Raw genomic sequence first — 15,348 nt, 5'->3', positions numbered from 1 at the left:
AAAAAGTTTTTTTTTTAATCAAAATTTTAGTCGAAAATTGGTAGGAAAAATGAAAAAACTATTAAAAAAGTTAATTTGTCATGTTAGGACAGAAGAAATTCAGGTCCGACTAATAAATAGTTGGTGTAAAATTAAGGAAAAATGGACGAATTTTTTTAAAAAGAATTATTTAGAGATTGTTAGTATGACCCCAACAAATCACCATCTTCTTTTATCCGGGCTTATGACCAATAAATCAATAATGAACCGATTTGGTTATACATGAATGAGCCCAACACCCAACTTCCAAGTATCCGATCGAAATGTACGTGTACTCCAATGTCATTATATGGGATTGATTTATATATACTAATACTATATCAAGTTGCAAAAGACCGTACAATATCACAAGTCTAGATGTGCTTGGGAGGCCTACAACTTACAAGGGACTACATGGCTCAGAAATGGTAGGGAATACATGATGTTGGTTCTTTTGTAATCTATGTACTTGTTTACATCTATATAATGGGAGTATATTTCATTGACTTGCAATCTATGCTTAATCTACTAACTCATATAGTAGCCTAAACTTGTCTTATAAATACTATTCTTGTTTTTGTTGATCTTTCTTTATACATAATTTGGTGATTTTACATGTAGATCAAAAGATAAATGAAGTTATTAATAAATAGAATAGCAGTTTTAGTGCATCCTTCAGCACCAAATAGGAACATAGGTGATTTTACATCGAGGAAATTTGTTGTAAATAATATGAAGATGAATCAAATACTTCATATGGAAGGTGGAGAAGGCGATTTTAGCTACACTAACAACTCTCTAGTTCAAGTAAGTTTTATTGAATTTGTTAAGATGAGTTGGATTTATTGTCAATGTCAGCATATAATCGGGAAAATAGGTAATGGGAAGAAAGACTCTAATAACTTATAAAGTGTGTACATTATTTTTAACTGATCATTGGTATGGGATAAACCATCAAAACACTCAATTTCCCTTCTCACTAAATTCACCCATTTTACACTAGGTGCAAAATGAGAAGGATATAGGGAATTTCTCTTAATCTATTTTTCTTTTTATTGAATTCACTATTAACAATTTCTTCATTTCATAATTTTAGAGTATTTAATATATCCTAAAGTTTCAACTATTAGTTTATAAGATTTTGATTGAATTGGCTCATTGACATGGTATTAGAAACTAGCGTGACAAGAAGTCAGATATAAGAAAGACCTGTGTTGTATCCACACTTCTAGCCCAAAAGACTTTCGTGTGAAGGGGCATATTAAAATATATGACAAATCCCAGGGCCTCGACCACATAAGTTTAATCTTTTGATTAAGCTGATTCCTTAACGCATATCATTATCAAAAAGAAATTCAAACAATGATGTATTTTTCACAGTAATACTTCTTTCGTTTCATTGTAATTGCAACTGATATAGTGACACTACTATCAGTTACAAGTATTTGAGAAAGAAGGTTATACATTTACAGTTATATACACTACAAGTTTTACATTTGTTTTGTTTTTTTCTTATAATTAATTTTTGTTCAAAAACAGAAAAGAATATTAATAAAGAGCAAAGACATGATAGAAGAAAGTGTGAAGCAAGTATGCAAGACAATGCAAGAAGTGCCAGAATGTTTGACAATAGCAGACTTGGGCTGCTCAGCCGGGCCTAATGCGCTTGAAGCAATTTGGGAAATTATTAATATCAGCACTCATTTTTACCAAAATAAAAAGGTTAAATTACCAGAATATAACATTTTCTTAAATGATCTTATCGGTAATGATTTTAACACCCTTTTTAAATTATTGCCTAAATTCTACAAAAAGCTCAAAAAAGCTAATTTTGGAAATTGCTTTGTGTCTGCTACACCTGGTTCTTTTTATGGAAGGTTGTTTCCTACCAATTCCCTTCATCTTGTTCATGCTTCTTCTAGTCTTCATTTTCTATCTAAGGTTAGTATTTTTCTACCATTATGATTTTAATTTGAAGATTTTCTTGATGTGATATCAGAAGTCTAATTAACGAGCTGAAAGATTGCAGTATAAAATTAATTGCATCCATCTCATTATGTGAAATATTTAGGCTCATATAATACGAGGAAAATGTATAGTATATGTGCTTTTAACCTAAATATGTAGATGGAATTAAATGATAGATTAAATATGTGGATGATTAGAATTATTAAAGAGAAATATTAAGTCATTTTCAAAATAACAAACTTAGAATAATTTGTGGGACGAATAATATATTTTTTATTATGTAATATTAAAATATCAGCTTAACTTTTTAGTTAGTTGGTTATTAACAATAAAGATTAAAAACCCCACATGTAAAAAATAAAAATGAAATATTTTATTTTGATCTTAAGTTAGAGATGTACTATTAAATTGTAAGTTGTATCAATTATATAAAAAAAATTATTAATAGTATGTATAAAAGATATTCTTTCTCACATATTGTCCTTACTCCATAAGTCATTATTCGTCGTCTATCTAACCACCACCTAATGGCTACAACAATAGCCGAGAATCTGTTCTTAGTCCAGTATTATTTTTTAGGAAAGATTATTTGATTCTCATTTTGTCTTTTTTCTTTTTCACAGTCTATCCTATTTAAAAAAAATGTTCAGAATAAATCTGATGATCCGATATTCATCCAATCTTGTAACTAAATCAGATTTGACACAACATAAAACATGGATTAATAATTATGGAAAAACCAACATGAATACAAGATCCAATGTTAAATCGACCCAAAATATCTAATTTAAAATCGACTCGATATCTCAAATGAATACCTCATTTATCTATGTAGATTCTCATGCATGCACCTAATAACTTATTACATGATCAAATATGATACAGGCACCGGAAGGGCTAGTGAGCAAAAGTGGAAAAGGAGCGAACAAGGGAGCCATATGCATAACTAATAATTGCCCACCAAATGTGCACAAAGCATATTATCAACAATTTGCTGATGATTTTACATTGTTTCTGGACTCACGTTCAGAAGAAATAGTAGCCAATGGACAGATGGTGTAACACCCCGGCCCCTTGGACCGCTGGTGACTACTCTTGGAGACTGTAAACTAGCCCCACAAAACAACACAAGTCTTTCCAGCGCACTTTGGCCTCACTCGTGCGCACCCGGGAAAACTTTCCAGGAGGTCACCCATCCTAAGATTGCTCTCCACCAAGCACGCTTAACTGTGGAATTCTTAGCAAATGGGCTCCCAAGAAAAGAAGATGCACCTTGTTGATATGAATAGTCTATCAATCCTTTTTCAAGCTAAATCTGGGGTATTACAGATGGTTTTAACTTTCAGGTGTAGTACACGAAGTCATCAACCTGATTTTTTATGGGATTTTCATCTACTTGGAACTGCACTTCTTTATTTGGTCCACCAGGTAATTTAAAAGTGCAATCTTTCATTATGTTGGCTTTAAATATTATTTCAGACTAAGGTTAATTATCATCTCAATATATAACAAGCTTATATTATGTCGAGGGCTATAGCTAGGGTAAGTGAATTCAAATATTTGATTCGGGATTATCGATTTAATTTGATTCGGATATTCGATGTTCAAATTCAATATTCGAATTTATTTAAATTGTGCGGATAGTATTCGAAATTCGACTATCTAAAATAATGTTGGTTATCTGACATTCGTAATTCGATTTTCGACTATTCGAAATAATATCGGGTATTATATTTAAAATTTAGAAATCATAAATTCAAATTGATATCTGATATCCGAATTTCCAAACGAGTTATCTAATCAAAACTAGATTTTCGAATCAAAATTCAAATATCATAACATGACATTTGCTACCAATAGTCAATCGAAAACAACAAACATCTTTGTTAATTTTATAACTAATAAGGGTAAGATTGCGTACCTCCAACCCTCTCAAACTCTACCCTAAGTGGAAGTCGCTTAATGATATTGGGGCAATGTAACGTTGTAATTCTAAACAAAAAAAAAAAGTAATACTTCAAAATAATGGTTATACAGGGAAAAATAGAAGAAGAGAAGTTGGATAAGTACAATGTGCCATTTTATACAGCATCCATCGAAGAAGTAGAAAGATTGATAGAGAAACAAGGATGTTTTGTAATTAACAAAGTTGAAACATTCAAAGTAGACTGGGGTTTGAGAGATGCAGACATGAAGATGACAGTGGATGAAACAGCTAAGCATGTTTCTCATGGGTATAGGGCTGTTACTGGTCCTTGGTTGGCCAACCATTTTGGTACAGCCCTTATGGATGACTTATTTAATCACTTTGAAGCTTTGACCAAACAGTATTTACAAGTTGGGAAATTAGAAATATTGAATTTTGTAATTTCTCTCACAAGAAAATAAGTTTAACAAATTATGTACTAGTTCTTAATTCTGTAGTTCTTTGGCTTGTTTTATTTATAGATTATGATATGAATTGAATTAAGGTGATGTTTTTCTGAATTTTAATAAATTTATCACCAAATCCGAGTTATTTCTTTATGCAAACGCAAATAACAACATACCAAAGTCAAAGTCTTAATCCCAAAAGATTGAGATCAACAAATATCATACAAAAATTGGCTTACCAAGTTTCCCATGAGCCCATAAAATGACAGCTCCTATGTTAGCCTCTAATCGATACACCATTCCGTTAAAAGTGCAAACCCAAAATACAGTCACAGAAGTCGAGAAACAGCCTAAAACAGCCGCTTCTGACAAGCTTCAGCACCACAATAGAAATCTGACACCATCAATGACAGAAGCCAGCACTAGTGCTTACCGAAAAGCTTTAAGAAAAGGTGCAAGCAGCAAGAGTACCCTTCCAAGTTCTAAGGTAACTGAAAAAAAGGTAAAAAGGGGCTCTTTGTGCTTGTTTGAAACCGACAACCAGCTATAAATAAGTCAGGTTTTCACAGTTTTGGGCTCGATAACAACACCTTGAATTTCAAAGCCAGGCTCGATTCCTGCTAATCTGAAGATTAGAGTCTGTTCAACACTCGCAGGGGATGTCATGAATTCACCAATAGCAAGTTGTATCCACTCATCTCTTGGCTTGTCATGCAAATTGAGTTCCTGCACATTGGAATTTCCAGAAGCGTAGGAGAAATAAGACCGTACACCCCTTAGACACCTTTCAGATGCTGTTAGAGGAAACTTTATGATAAATGTAATTTCATATGTGATTTCTGGGGAAAGATTTCCTGCATCAAAATCCCCTTCCACATAGAAAAACTTGTCACTGAAAGCTCGTGGCTTTATTTTTCCAACATTTATCAGTACACCCTCGCTGCAGCACAGAAATTACCCCAGTAAGATAAAAATAATAATGTTTTGAGCATAGCCATATACATTAAAAATTTTCTAGGTTTGAGCTAATGTAATGCATGGATTGGAGATATTAAGAGTGTATGGTTGTTAGCTCAAAGAAGAGCAAGCTATGTAACTTAATTCATCGCATGTCTACATAGCAAGTAAATGTTGGAATAATTTGTCTGGAAGGGTGGAGATTACGCTTTTTCAGAGGAACACTCCTATAGGAAGTGGACACTCTACCCACAGGAGCACATACTCCCTCATATTTTGGTTTTGGGCTATGAATATTGGAACAAAGGTGTTCGATTGGGTCATTAGTTTGGGCTTGGATTAGGTACTTCTGGTCCGTGTCAAATGTCGAAATCAGTTATACAAAACCAGATAAATATCAGGTCGGTTCTATTTTAAACACCTCTAATTCAAACGTTAAGGTTTCTATAAGTACTATCTTAGTTAGGGTCTAGGATGCTTGGAAGGTGGTTATGCATTAAGATTGCTTATATACTCTTTAAGAAGGCATAATAACGCACATCTCAGAAATTCTAAGCACGACTACTCTCTTGCTTTCTAGTTAGTTGCACTTGAGTACAAAACATCTTGTATTTGGTTCATTAATCTTGAAAATTGGGTCTGGGCAATCCAAACAAGGAGGAGATTAGCTAACCTACATACAAACCAAAAGGAGATTTATAATAAAACCAATTGGTAGTAGTAGAGTTGCTCCTTAAGTTTATAAAGTGGATATCCTCTTCTCTTTCTCCAATGTGGAATAACTCATATGTTGGTAATAATGACCACTTTAACACATTCATAGCCCTAAGGTGTGGCATGTTCTCTTTGTATCTCATAAAAAATTGTGAGGAATTTATTAATTGGAAACAAATGCACATAAAGAAAGGAACACAAAGTTCAGGAAGAGAATTGTAAAAGGAAAAAAAGTGTTGATGCAGAAATTGAACAAGCATCTTCATCTTAAGTTTGTTATTAAAATCAAATGGGAGCTCAACTGTAAGAGCTCCCACCTTCTTACCACAAGTCAGGGAATTCAACTCACATTCGCCACCAAGTTCTTGGTTGTGTTATTACTTATTATGGTAGTTTTCACCTCAGGGAAAAACTCCGTAGTTTTCACCTCAGGGAAAAACTCCCATTTTTCAGTTTAAGCTGGACTTTCCTAGTAACATGAGATGTCTTTATCTCAGGTGGCATTTAAGTAACAACCTCTGGGAAACAAGATATTGATTGCACATATATCCAATTCACATCACAACCTTTACAACAACTAATTTTCAAACCTTTATTCATTTAGGATTAAACGAAACAACTTACCTTTCTTCAATTGAAGTCCATTCCCAACAATTATCCAAAGAATGAAGGGTGAATGGATCACACTCAGTCAAATGGAGGTATGTTGCATAAAACATAAAGCAGTTGTAGTATCGATCATTTTGCTTCACAACCCAGTATTTCTGTTTTAATCAAGTTCACAAGATAAATTGTATTAGTCCAGCTGATTCAAACACAAACCACAAAATTTCTACAATTAAAGAAAGATTAATATGTTAATTATATTGGAAGATTGTTGTACTTGCCTGCGTTTTATTATTCAAGAATACTCCGACACTGAGCTGTTCATAGAGCTTGCTAACAGAAAAGAAGTCAACAGGAATGTCAGACTGTTCAATGATGGCCTCAAAATTATGAGGAAGCTTAAGAATTTGTCTTGACCATCCACATTCCACTGCTTTTTGGACAAATTCTTGAGGAACTCCAAAACACTCAAGTAGTTGAAGGGTGGCAACAAATGGCAAACCAAGAGGAAACATGTGAAGCTTTCCACACTTTATAATTACTAACTTCTTGATACACGGCAGTGCTCCAGACTGTACTTCCCACACGTTCAATTTTGGAAGATTTGCCAAGTAGAGTTCTTCAAGCGCAGGAAACGAGCTATAATTGCAGATAAATGCAGTCCCTGAGTAAGAATTTGACAATTTCAGAAGCTTCAAGTGGGTCAATGCGCCAATGGCTACCATGGGGTCCTCAAGTTCAATAATGCTATCCTTCAACTCTAAAACCACAAGGTAAGAAGGCAATACAAATGACAATCTGTTGACCCGCAGTTTTCCGACCAACACCAACTTGTGTAGGTGTTGGTTGTGAGAGAAGATGGGGTTTGCAAGCTGTAAGGCTACTCCACTCCACTCACAGTGAAATGTATGAAGCTGACCAGATGTTAAGCTTGGGCAATTAAAGGCGGCCTTTAAATCCTTTTCTGTTGTCACTACTGCCTTCAATTTCTTCAAGCCACTGCTTAGTTTCGGAACCTCTCTTGAAAACCAATCGTGTTCTCCACTACATTTTACACCCCACAAAACTTGCAAATTTGGCATAGAACTCAACTGCAATTCTTTTAGTTTCCAAGGAGAATCAACAGGCAAATATAGATGCCTAAGTAACACCAACCTCCCAAAGATATTGGGAAGTTGGACAGGAACATTGTTATCAAAGTCAATATTCCTATAGTCTAAAGTCAACAAATTCCTCAAATTTCCAATCGAAGTGGGAAGTTTTACAATATTTGAGGCTCGAAATCCAAGATAACGCAAGTGAATGAGGTTCCCAATTTGCGCAGGTAAGGTACCAGAAGCAATCTTAATCCCCCAAAGATTCAACAATCTGAGCAACTTGATATTGTGGTGTGCAATACCTGAATCTAAATTCTTGGATACATAGGTATTCTGTAATGTGCTAGATCTTGTCAGCAATATAAGTGACCTTAGATTCGAAACATGTGTAGGAAATGTGATGCTGGAAAAGTCAGCGAGGAAAATGAAGACTATCAGTAATTTTCTTAATAAAATATGATAAAAGTCGGACAAATATGATGTACAAATATAACAAAATTGTTTAATCTTTTCTGGTTACCTGGAGTGAAAAGCAGCCCTGCGTGGTTGAATATGTAACATGGATGCATTGGTAGTAGCTTGATCTCTTATACGTGGATATACTTGAAGAAAGCTCTCTTCCTTAGCTTTTTTGAGACAAAGATCACGCAAAAGATCATGCAAGTGCAATACCTTTATGGCTCCCTTATAGTTGGTCCGTACAACCTGGATCATGAACCGGTGGCTCAAATCTTCTAAACACTGCACTGCAACATCTTCAGGGCACATCTCTCCATGAGCAACAACAAGACCTTCAGCTATCCACATCCGAGTGAGCATTCCAGCTGCAATTCGACAGTCTTCTGGAAATACACCAAGATAAAGAAAGCACGGCTTCAAATCATAAGGTAAATCCTCATAGCTCAGAGATAACAAATCTTGTACGCTTGTACAAGTATCCGTGGAGGTACTTGTACCCTCCATTACTCGTGATCGCACAGTGTCACTCACAACCTGCCATTCCCCAATGCCTTCTCTTGTGTTTAAAATGCCAGCTAATGCAACTATAGCCAAGGGAAGTCCACTACATTTCTTCAGCATTTCCTTGCCAAGCCTCTCAAAACTTTCTATGCTGCAATTTCTATGATGACTAAGGGCGAGCTTACTTAGTAAATCCCAACCCTCGTCTTCACTTAAAGGTTGTGGCTCATGGATATGCAAATGTTTCTGGAAATTTTGGCCCTTAATAATTTTTCTATTACGAGTTGTGATGATAATCTTACTTCTGCTATTCATACTACCCCATGGAAGTGCTGGAAGTATTTGTTCAAGAGCCTCCTGCCTCCATACATCATCCAGGATTACCAAGTATTGCTTCTCTTTAAGAATGTTATAGAGTCTGTCCATGAGTTCCTCCACATTCAATTTAGCATGCATTTCAGAAGTCTCCCTAGGACCACCCACCTTCCTCAAAATTTCAGACAGAACATGCGAAGTGTCCCATTCTTGAGATACGGATACCCATGCCATACAATTCATAAAGCACTTTTTGATACTTGGATGATTATATAGCTTCCTTGCCAAGGTAGTTTTCCCACAACCACCCATTCCAACAATGGCAAGGACTTTTAAATGGGTGCTCCCTTCACCAATAAGCACTTCTAACATTAGCTTTTGCATGTCATTCTCTAGGCCCACAACATAATCAAAGTTGTCATCGTAATAGTAACTTCGTCGTTGTGGCATCCTACGACGGGGGTGTCTATAATCTTCTAAAAGCGCAGGGATTCTTCTTAATCCCGAATTATTTAATTCTTCAATTTTTTCCTTCACTTTGTCTTGTGTCTCTTGTATTAGCTTCCCTATTTCATAGTTCTTTGGAGCACTATACATGAAACATGCCATTTTCATGATAAAAGTTCTATAGCTCTCTTCAGATTTTGCTTGAATGTTCACGATGTAATTGTCAATTACATCCTCGGCATCATAGGCAAGCTTTCTAATATGACGTAATAGTGTGTGAATTTCTCCGCTTTCTTGCTTAGTATCAGCATCTTTAAGGTATTGCTGCATCAACTCAAGCTCCTGCTGCAGGCCTCGTACTTGATCTGCAACATGGAATAATGAGCTTGCTTCTTGGATCAATATAGAGCCAATCCACTGAACAGCTGATGCAACATTGGACTCTGCCATAACTTTGTAATTCTGCAGGTGAAATGAAACAAATGGATCAAATAATAAATGATTTCAGATATAATGGATCAACTAATATGAACAGTACATTGTTTTTACATACTTGTAACTATACATTCACTGTAATTTTTTAGTAGTCTTCCTATTCCTACTACTCATTTAAGTGAGGATTTGCTTATAGGACCTTTTTTCCCGGAATAATTAAAAATAGCATATTGAGGTTGTGGTAATTAATTCTCTGAGGGGGAATAATTTTTTTAGGTTGCACGAGTTATGTGGTCAGGTTTGATATACATACTGAAGAATGTGATTTATGTAGCAAGTAAAAATGGATTCCAACTAGCTAATTTCATATTCAAGTGAGTGATTTAATGAATCAAAGTCCATATACTTCACCCTTGTGGCTCTAAATACAATTATATAAAGAAAAGAAGCTAAAACAAAGGGAATTGAAACCACAATATGTTAAAGTAAGACCATTATCCAAGTTAAGGAGGCTAGCAAAAGGTATAAAGTACCGCACACCAAAAATGTAACAGTTACACCACCAATAAAGATGAATTTGCCAAGACATGAAGTTTAGTGCGGGCAAAACGTTGAAGGTGTGCCCACTACTTTATAAAGTACCGCACACTAAGAAGTACGACCATTATCCAAGTCTTTTCACATGACATAGAGCTAAGAGGTGATCACCAAAACATTATGAGGCATTATTGAAGTTATTAATGATAGTATTAAGGAGGTGTTTGGTTTAATGGTTCTTCTCGCTTTATTAGGGAGCACAATGGATGATGAGGGAGAAAACACTTCCTTCATTTGGATAACAAATGGATGTGGAGGAAATAGAATGGATGAGTTTCTTCAAACTTTGTGGTAAACAAATCTCTTCAACAATGAAAAGATTAGGAAGGAAAACTCAATTCTCTTCAACAATGATACTCTAAATCAGTTCCAATATAAATGTTCAAAAATATCATTTTAGAATGTCTCAAAATTAAAATCCTACCCATTCCCCTTCTAGCAAATTTTGGAGTATTAAACAACTTCATCCTCTTTCTCAAAATGGTAGGACAATTTTACCATTTTACATACTTTCTAAAATTTGTATCATTAGCATATATTTTGTAACCAAAAAAAGTATATAGCAATAAGGGTTATGTTATGTCTTACTTCCTCCGTCAAAGATTATAAGCTACATTTACCATTTTTGATAGTCCATAATATAAACTACTTAATCTATTTTGGATATAAGGTCCATTTTCCACTAACATTTTTACTCATTGTCTCATCATCATCGTCATACCCAATATCCTGCCTGAAAGCAGGGTCTGGGTGGGGGAAGGTGACGGACAATCCATACCCATACTCTCTTCACATGGAGGACTAGAGGAAAGCGGTAGATTTTACCCCAAACAGTAAGAGCCATGCAAAAGGAGGATATAAGTGGCAACGTTGTCTCAAGAGTGTAACTAGTCAACTACTAGCAGAAAAAAAAACAGCACAAGCAAAAACTAGGTCTAACCAAAAATGAGAAGTAACAATAAAAAGAATAAATAAATAAAATAACCACGATAAGTATACAAAGAAACAAAAACAAAACGCATGAAAAAGCAACTAGCCCCTAGGACAGGGGTAACTAAAAAAATTATTAGTAGTCTAAAATATGGATCTGAAGCCTCCAACTATTCCTATATCCCTAATCAGGTCCGCGGGCACAACTCCCTTAAGTCGTTCTTGATTTGCTCTACCCACGTTGTCTTAAGTCTTCCTCGATTTCTCTTACCCTCCACTATGATGCTTTCTATCCTTCTAACAGGAGAGTCAAAATTCTTCCTTTGCACATGTCCAAACCATGTTCGCCTATTTTCACGCATTTTGGCAGCTAGTGGGGCAACGCCTGGCTTCTCTCTAAGCTCCTGGTTCTTGATTCTATTCATTATTGTGTTACCACACATCCACCTCAGCATACGCATCTCTGCTACTTCCATCTTTTGTTCACAAAACTTCTTAACGGGCCAACACTCTGTCCCATACAACAAAGCTGGCCTAAAGGCAACTCTGTAGAATTTACTCATTATCTAAATTACTTATTTCACCTTTTTCTCTTTCTTTCTCTCAATCCTATTTATTCATTCTATACCCACAAAAAACAAAAAGCACTACAAATAAAACTACACATCATCGAACTTGATAAAGTAAGAATTTTGTAAATGAAGCATAAAATATTGGACGGAGGAAGTATGTATTAGCATTATTCTCATTCCATAAAATGACATTACATTGAAATTTATCGCAACACCATGTGTCCATTGTTGTAACTAAATGTTTGATATTTCCAATATGATAAGAATATCATTTTTCTAACTAAAATTTAATTTGCAATTAAAATGAAACACTAAGGACCTCTCTATGATGATAAACAAGATGAAAAAGCAATAAGAAAACTGAGCATACACTAAGAAACAACAAAAACAAGAGCAAGGACACAAAGATGACTAATGAGGCATCTTGGATACCTTCACTTCAAACAAGATTGTATTTCATTAATTAATCAACATTAAGTTATGAAACAAACCCTTACAAGTCTTGAGAACAACCTCTCAAGCACAAAGATCTCACCTTCAATGGAGATCACACAAACTCATTAATACAAAGCACTCTAGGTTTCCCAAACCCCTTTTCCTGTATTAACCTCCACACACTCTTCCCAATGCTGATTTATTCTCTTACATAGGCCCCTAAATCAGAGGAATAACCCCTAGGACAAATAGAAAATTTGCCCCCAAGTATCGACCAAAACAAAAAAAAACGTATTTGGTCCTGTAGGGTGCTAAAACAAGCACTATATGTGCTTGAACGAGCACCATGCTTTTGGTGTTTACTGAACCTACAGCCGCATGCCTCATTCATGGTATCTTCCCCATCATGCCTCGTTTAAAACATACCCAATGTGCACCTTTTGCCTTGTTTAAGAAACTCTATATACACCTCCTTGATCGCCTCATAAAATGATTCAAACCTCAATCACCCGTGTCCTATTGCGCACACATCATCCTCCTCCAAAGTGCAAGCCATAGAATAGACTATAAGATGATCAAAATCATCTCCCACACTAGGATTATTGGAACTTGCACTAACAACAACAATTACTTCAGAATTCTGACAAATAAGCTTTGTAATTGATTAAAAAAGATAGTCTTCCTAGCATCAATTAATAAATAGGAGAGCAAAGTCAACCGCAGAGGCGGCTAAAAATTGAAAAATTCCTTCCTTGCAATTTCAAAAAAATTATAATATTTTTCCGAACAACTTTGTATATATATATATATATATATATATATATATATATATATATATATATATATATACCCTAATTCTTTAGGCTTTTGTTGAACATACTCAAAACTTACTCTAGAGAACTGTAGGCAACAATCTAACAAAGGCGATAAGCAAAAAACAAAGAAACCTAAAATTGAGACAGTAGCGTAAAAGTAAAAACAAAATTATGAATTGAATAATCCAAAATCGGAATTCAGAAGAATGCTTACCTAATAGTGAGTGAAAATGAAGAATTTGGGATTCATATTGGATGGTCATCTCGCTTTTTAATGACGATGAAAAGAGAAGAAAAGTCGTAAGAACTTTCATGGAAATTTTCGTTTATCTTCCAGACAGTCCCCGCTCAAAACACTGGTAAATGACTATGTTGTGATTCATTCGCTGTGCTATAATACCTACTTATCCTTTTTTTTTTCTGGTGAAGTAATTTCCGTTCTTCAAATTTCAATAATAAAAAGGCATGTAACCTTTTTGCCGGATTTTAGTGAATCTAATTTAATTTATTAAGATATTATTTGATTTGATTTAATTTTTCAAACAGAGTAAAGTTTTGTTTGCCGGTGGTGTGAAAATTTCTAATCAATTATCGTAATTTGTAATTCATATTAAAAAAACAAAATAATAATAATAACAATAATAATAGTAATAATAATAATAAAATAAACAAAACAAAACACAAAAATAAACTATACATCAAAACTCTTATCCTATCAAATCCTACCACATAACGGTGATTTATTAACTTCACAAATAACCGTTATTTATTAAGACCTTCTCGCACGATTTTTTTTACATCGACATATATAAGCATAATGATATTAAAAAAGTAATATCAGAGATATTATGCAGTGAAAACACTCGATTTTTGACAGTTATATGCATAAATTAACATTGTAATCTTGGAAATTATCAACAACATATTATACAGTATATTATATTTTCTAATTTATTCTATTTAACTATAAATAAATGCTAGTCAAAGATACTTTAGTAGTAGAGATACTGGTCAAGATGAAATGTCATGTCATTATTTTAGCCAATAAATGAGTTTCATTAAAAACTCTCTTTAATTGTGACATTTGATATTTTTCAAGCTTTTTAGTATATAATGAATGATTTTGATTAAAGGTATAGTTTAAAAAAGCGAAAAAAAATATTTGTTGGTTGTTAGTTGTCCCTTACTACACCATGAAATTGCAACCGTACTTGACAATGACATTGTTAGTTGTCCCTTACTACACCATAAAATTGCTCCATAACCCATGTTGAACACATAAACATCAATGGTTGATCGACGTGTATCGTGATCTCCAACATAATCAACATCACAATATCTAGCAACTTTAGATTTGCTATTATTATGGTATTGGATACCATAATCAATACTTCCCTTGACATACTTTAATATTCGCTTTACAACTTTCAGGTGAGGTTTCTTCAATTTCTGTATAAACCGACTATAATCACACTAACTGCATATATAATATCTGGTGGGAGTTAACATGAGATAAATTAGACTTCCTACTAATGTCTATACATTGTCATGTCTTCGAACTTCTTGCTTATGATCGAACATAGCTGCTACCCCATAGTGCGTCCATCGATGAGGCAGGCGGTGACACCTACTACTATAGATTATATGTCATGGTTCATGTCCATCACTCGTTGATGGATGACACCAAAAGGTATTATTGATGTAGCACAATACACTCCAGCCGCACTTACGATGACCCACTTTGTAAGTATTCTTCAACATTTCATAATTTTCTCATTTTTTTCATTATTTACAATTAATTTCAATTATTTATAATTGCAAGCGAAAGACATGGCATTCGACATGCGCTTTAGTCAGAAGCAGTTAGTTTGGGAGATTGCCCTCTGCCCACAGCATACTAAGGTTTGCAGTTTCCGCACTTCATTCATGAGGTTGTGGAGTCGGCCGAACCTGTTAGCTGCTACTGAACCTACTAGCAAGAGGCGATTGCAGTTGTACAATACCAGTCACCTCCCCTCCCCTATAGTCACATCACCGCATCTTACTACCATAAGAAGCATCGACCATTATAGTTAGATAGGGTGGAGGAAAGTGACAAAGATTAGATCA

The 15,348-nt window shown here is 34.6% G+C and overlaps 2 protein-coding genes across 2 annotated transcripts; one reads left to right on the top strand and one right to left on the bottom strand.

The window, feature by feature from the left end:
* The first annotated feature begins 551 nt into the window (after positions 1-551).
* LOC130821742 (probable caffeine synthase MTL2) lies at positions 552-4,446 on the top strand. The gene is made up of 6 exons (XM_057687525.1): positions 552-825; positions 1,558-1,959; positions 2,872-3,045; positions 3,238-3,414; positions 4,024-4,350; positions 4,435-4,446. The coding sequence occupies exons 1-6, from the start codon at positions 652-654 to the stop codon at positions 4,444-4,446; spliced, it is 1,266 nt and encodes a 421-aa protein (XP_057543508.1). The 5' UTR covers positions 552-651.
* An 86-nt stretch (positions 4,447-4,532) lies between these two features.
* LOC130820500 (probable disease resistance protein RF45) lies at positions 4,533-13,668 on the bottom strand. The gene is made up of 5 exons (XM_057685899.1): positions 13,454-13,668; positions 8,254-9,917; positions 6,918-8,136; positions 6,655-6,794; positions 4,533-5,299 (listed from the first exon to the last, which is right to left on the bottom strand). The coding sequence occupies exons 2-5, from the start codon at positions 9,903-9,905 to the stop codon at positions 4,915-4,917; spliced, it is 3,396 nt and encodes a 1,131-aa protein (XP_057541882.1). The 5' UTR covers positions 9,906-9,917; positions 13,454-13,668; the 3' UTR covers positions 4,533-4,914.
* Between the last annotated feature and the right edge of the window lie 1,680 nt (positions 13,669-15,348).

This window comes from Amaranthus tricolor, chromosome 8 (genome assembly GCF_026212465.1).
Source record: "Amaranthus tricolor cultivar Red isolate AtriRed21 chromosome 8, ASM2621246v1, whole genome shotgun sequence".
NCBI classification, from domain to species: Eukaryota; Viridiplantae; Streptophyta; class Magnoliopsida; order Caryophyllales; family Amaranthaceae; genus Amaranthus; species Amaranthus tricolor.
This window is presented reverse-complemented; position numbering and strand designations above follow the sequence as displayed.

Bases quoted from the DNA above. Each gene is read 5' to 3' on its own strand.
- LOC130821742 (XM_057687525.1), top strand. From the start codon at position 652: ATGAAGTTATTAATAAATAGAATAGCAGTTTTAGTGCATCCTTCAGCA. The intron at 826-1,557 runs GTAAGTTTTATT...GTTCAAAAACAG, and splicing joins CTAACAACTCTCTAGTTCAA to AAAAGAATATTAATAAAGAG. The intron at 1,960-2,871 runs GTTAGTATTTTT...AATATGATACAG, and splicing joins GTCTTCATTTTCTATCTAAG to GCACCGGAAGGGCTAGTGAG.
- LOC130820500 (XM_057685899.1), bottom strand. From the start codon at position 9,905: ATGGCAGAGTCCAATGTTGCATCAGCTGTTCAGTGGATTGGCTCTATA. The intron at 6,795-6,917 runs GCAAGTACAACA...TGATTAAAACAG, and splicing joins TCTTGAATAATAAAACGCAG to AAATACTGGGTTGTGAAGCA. The intron at 5,300-6,654 runs GTAAGTTGTTTC...TCTGTGCTGCAG, and splicing joins TGGACTTCAATTGAAGAAAG to CGAGGGTGTACTGATAAATG.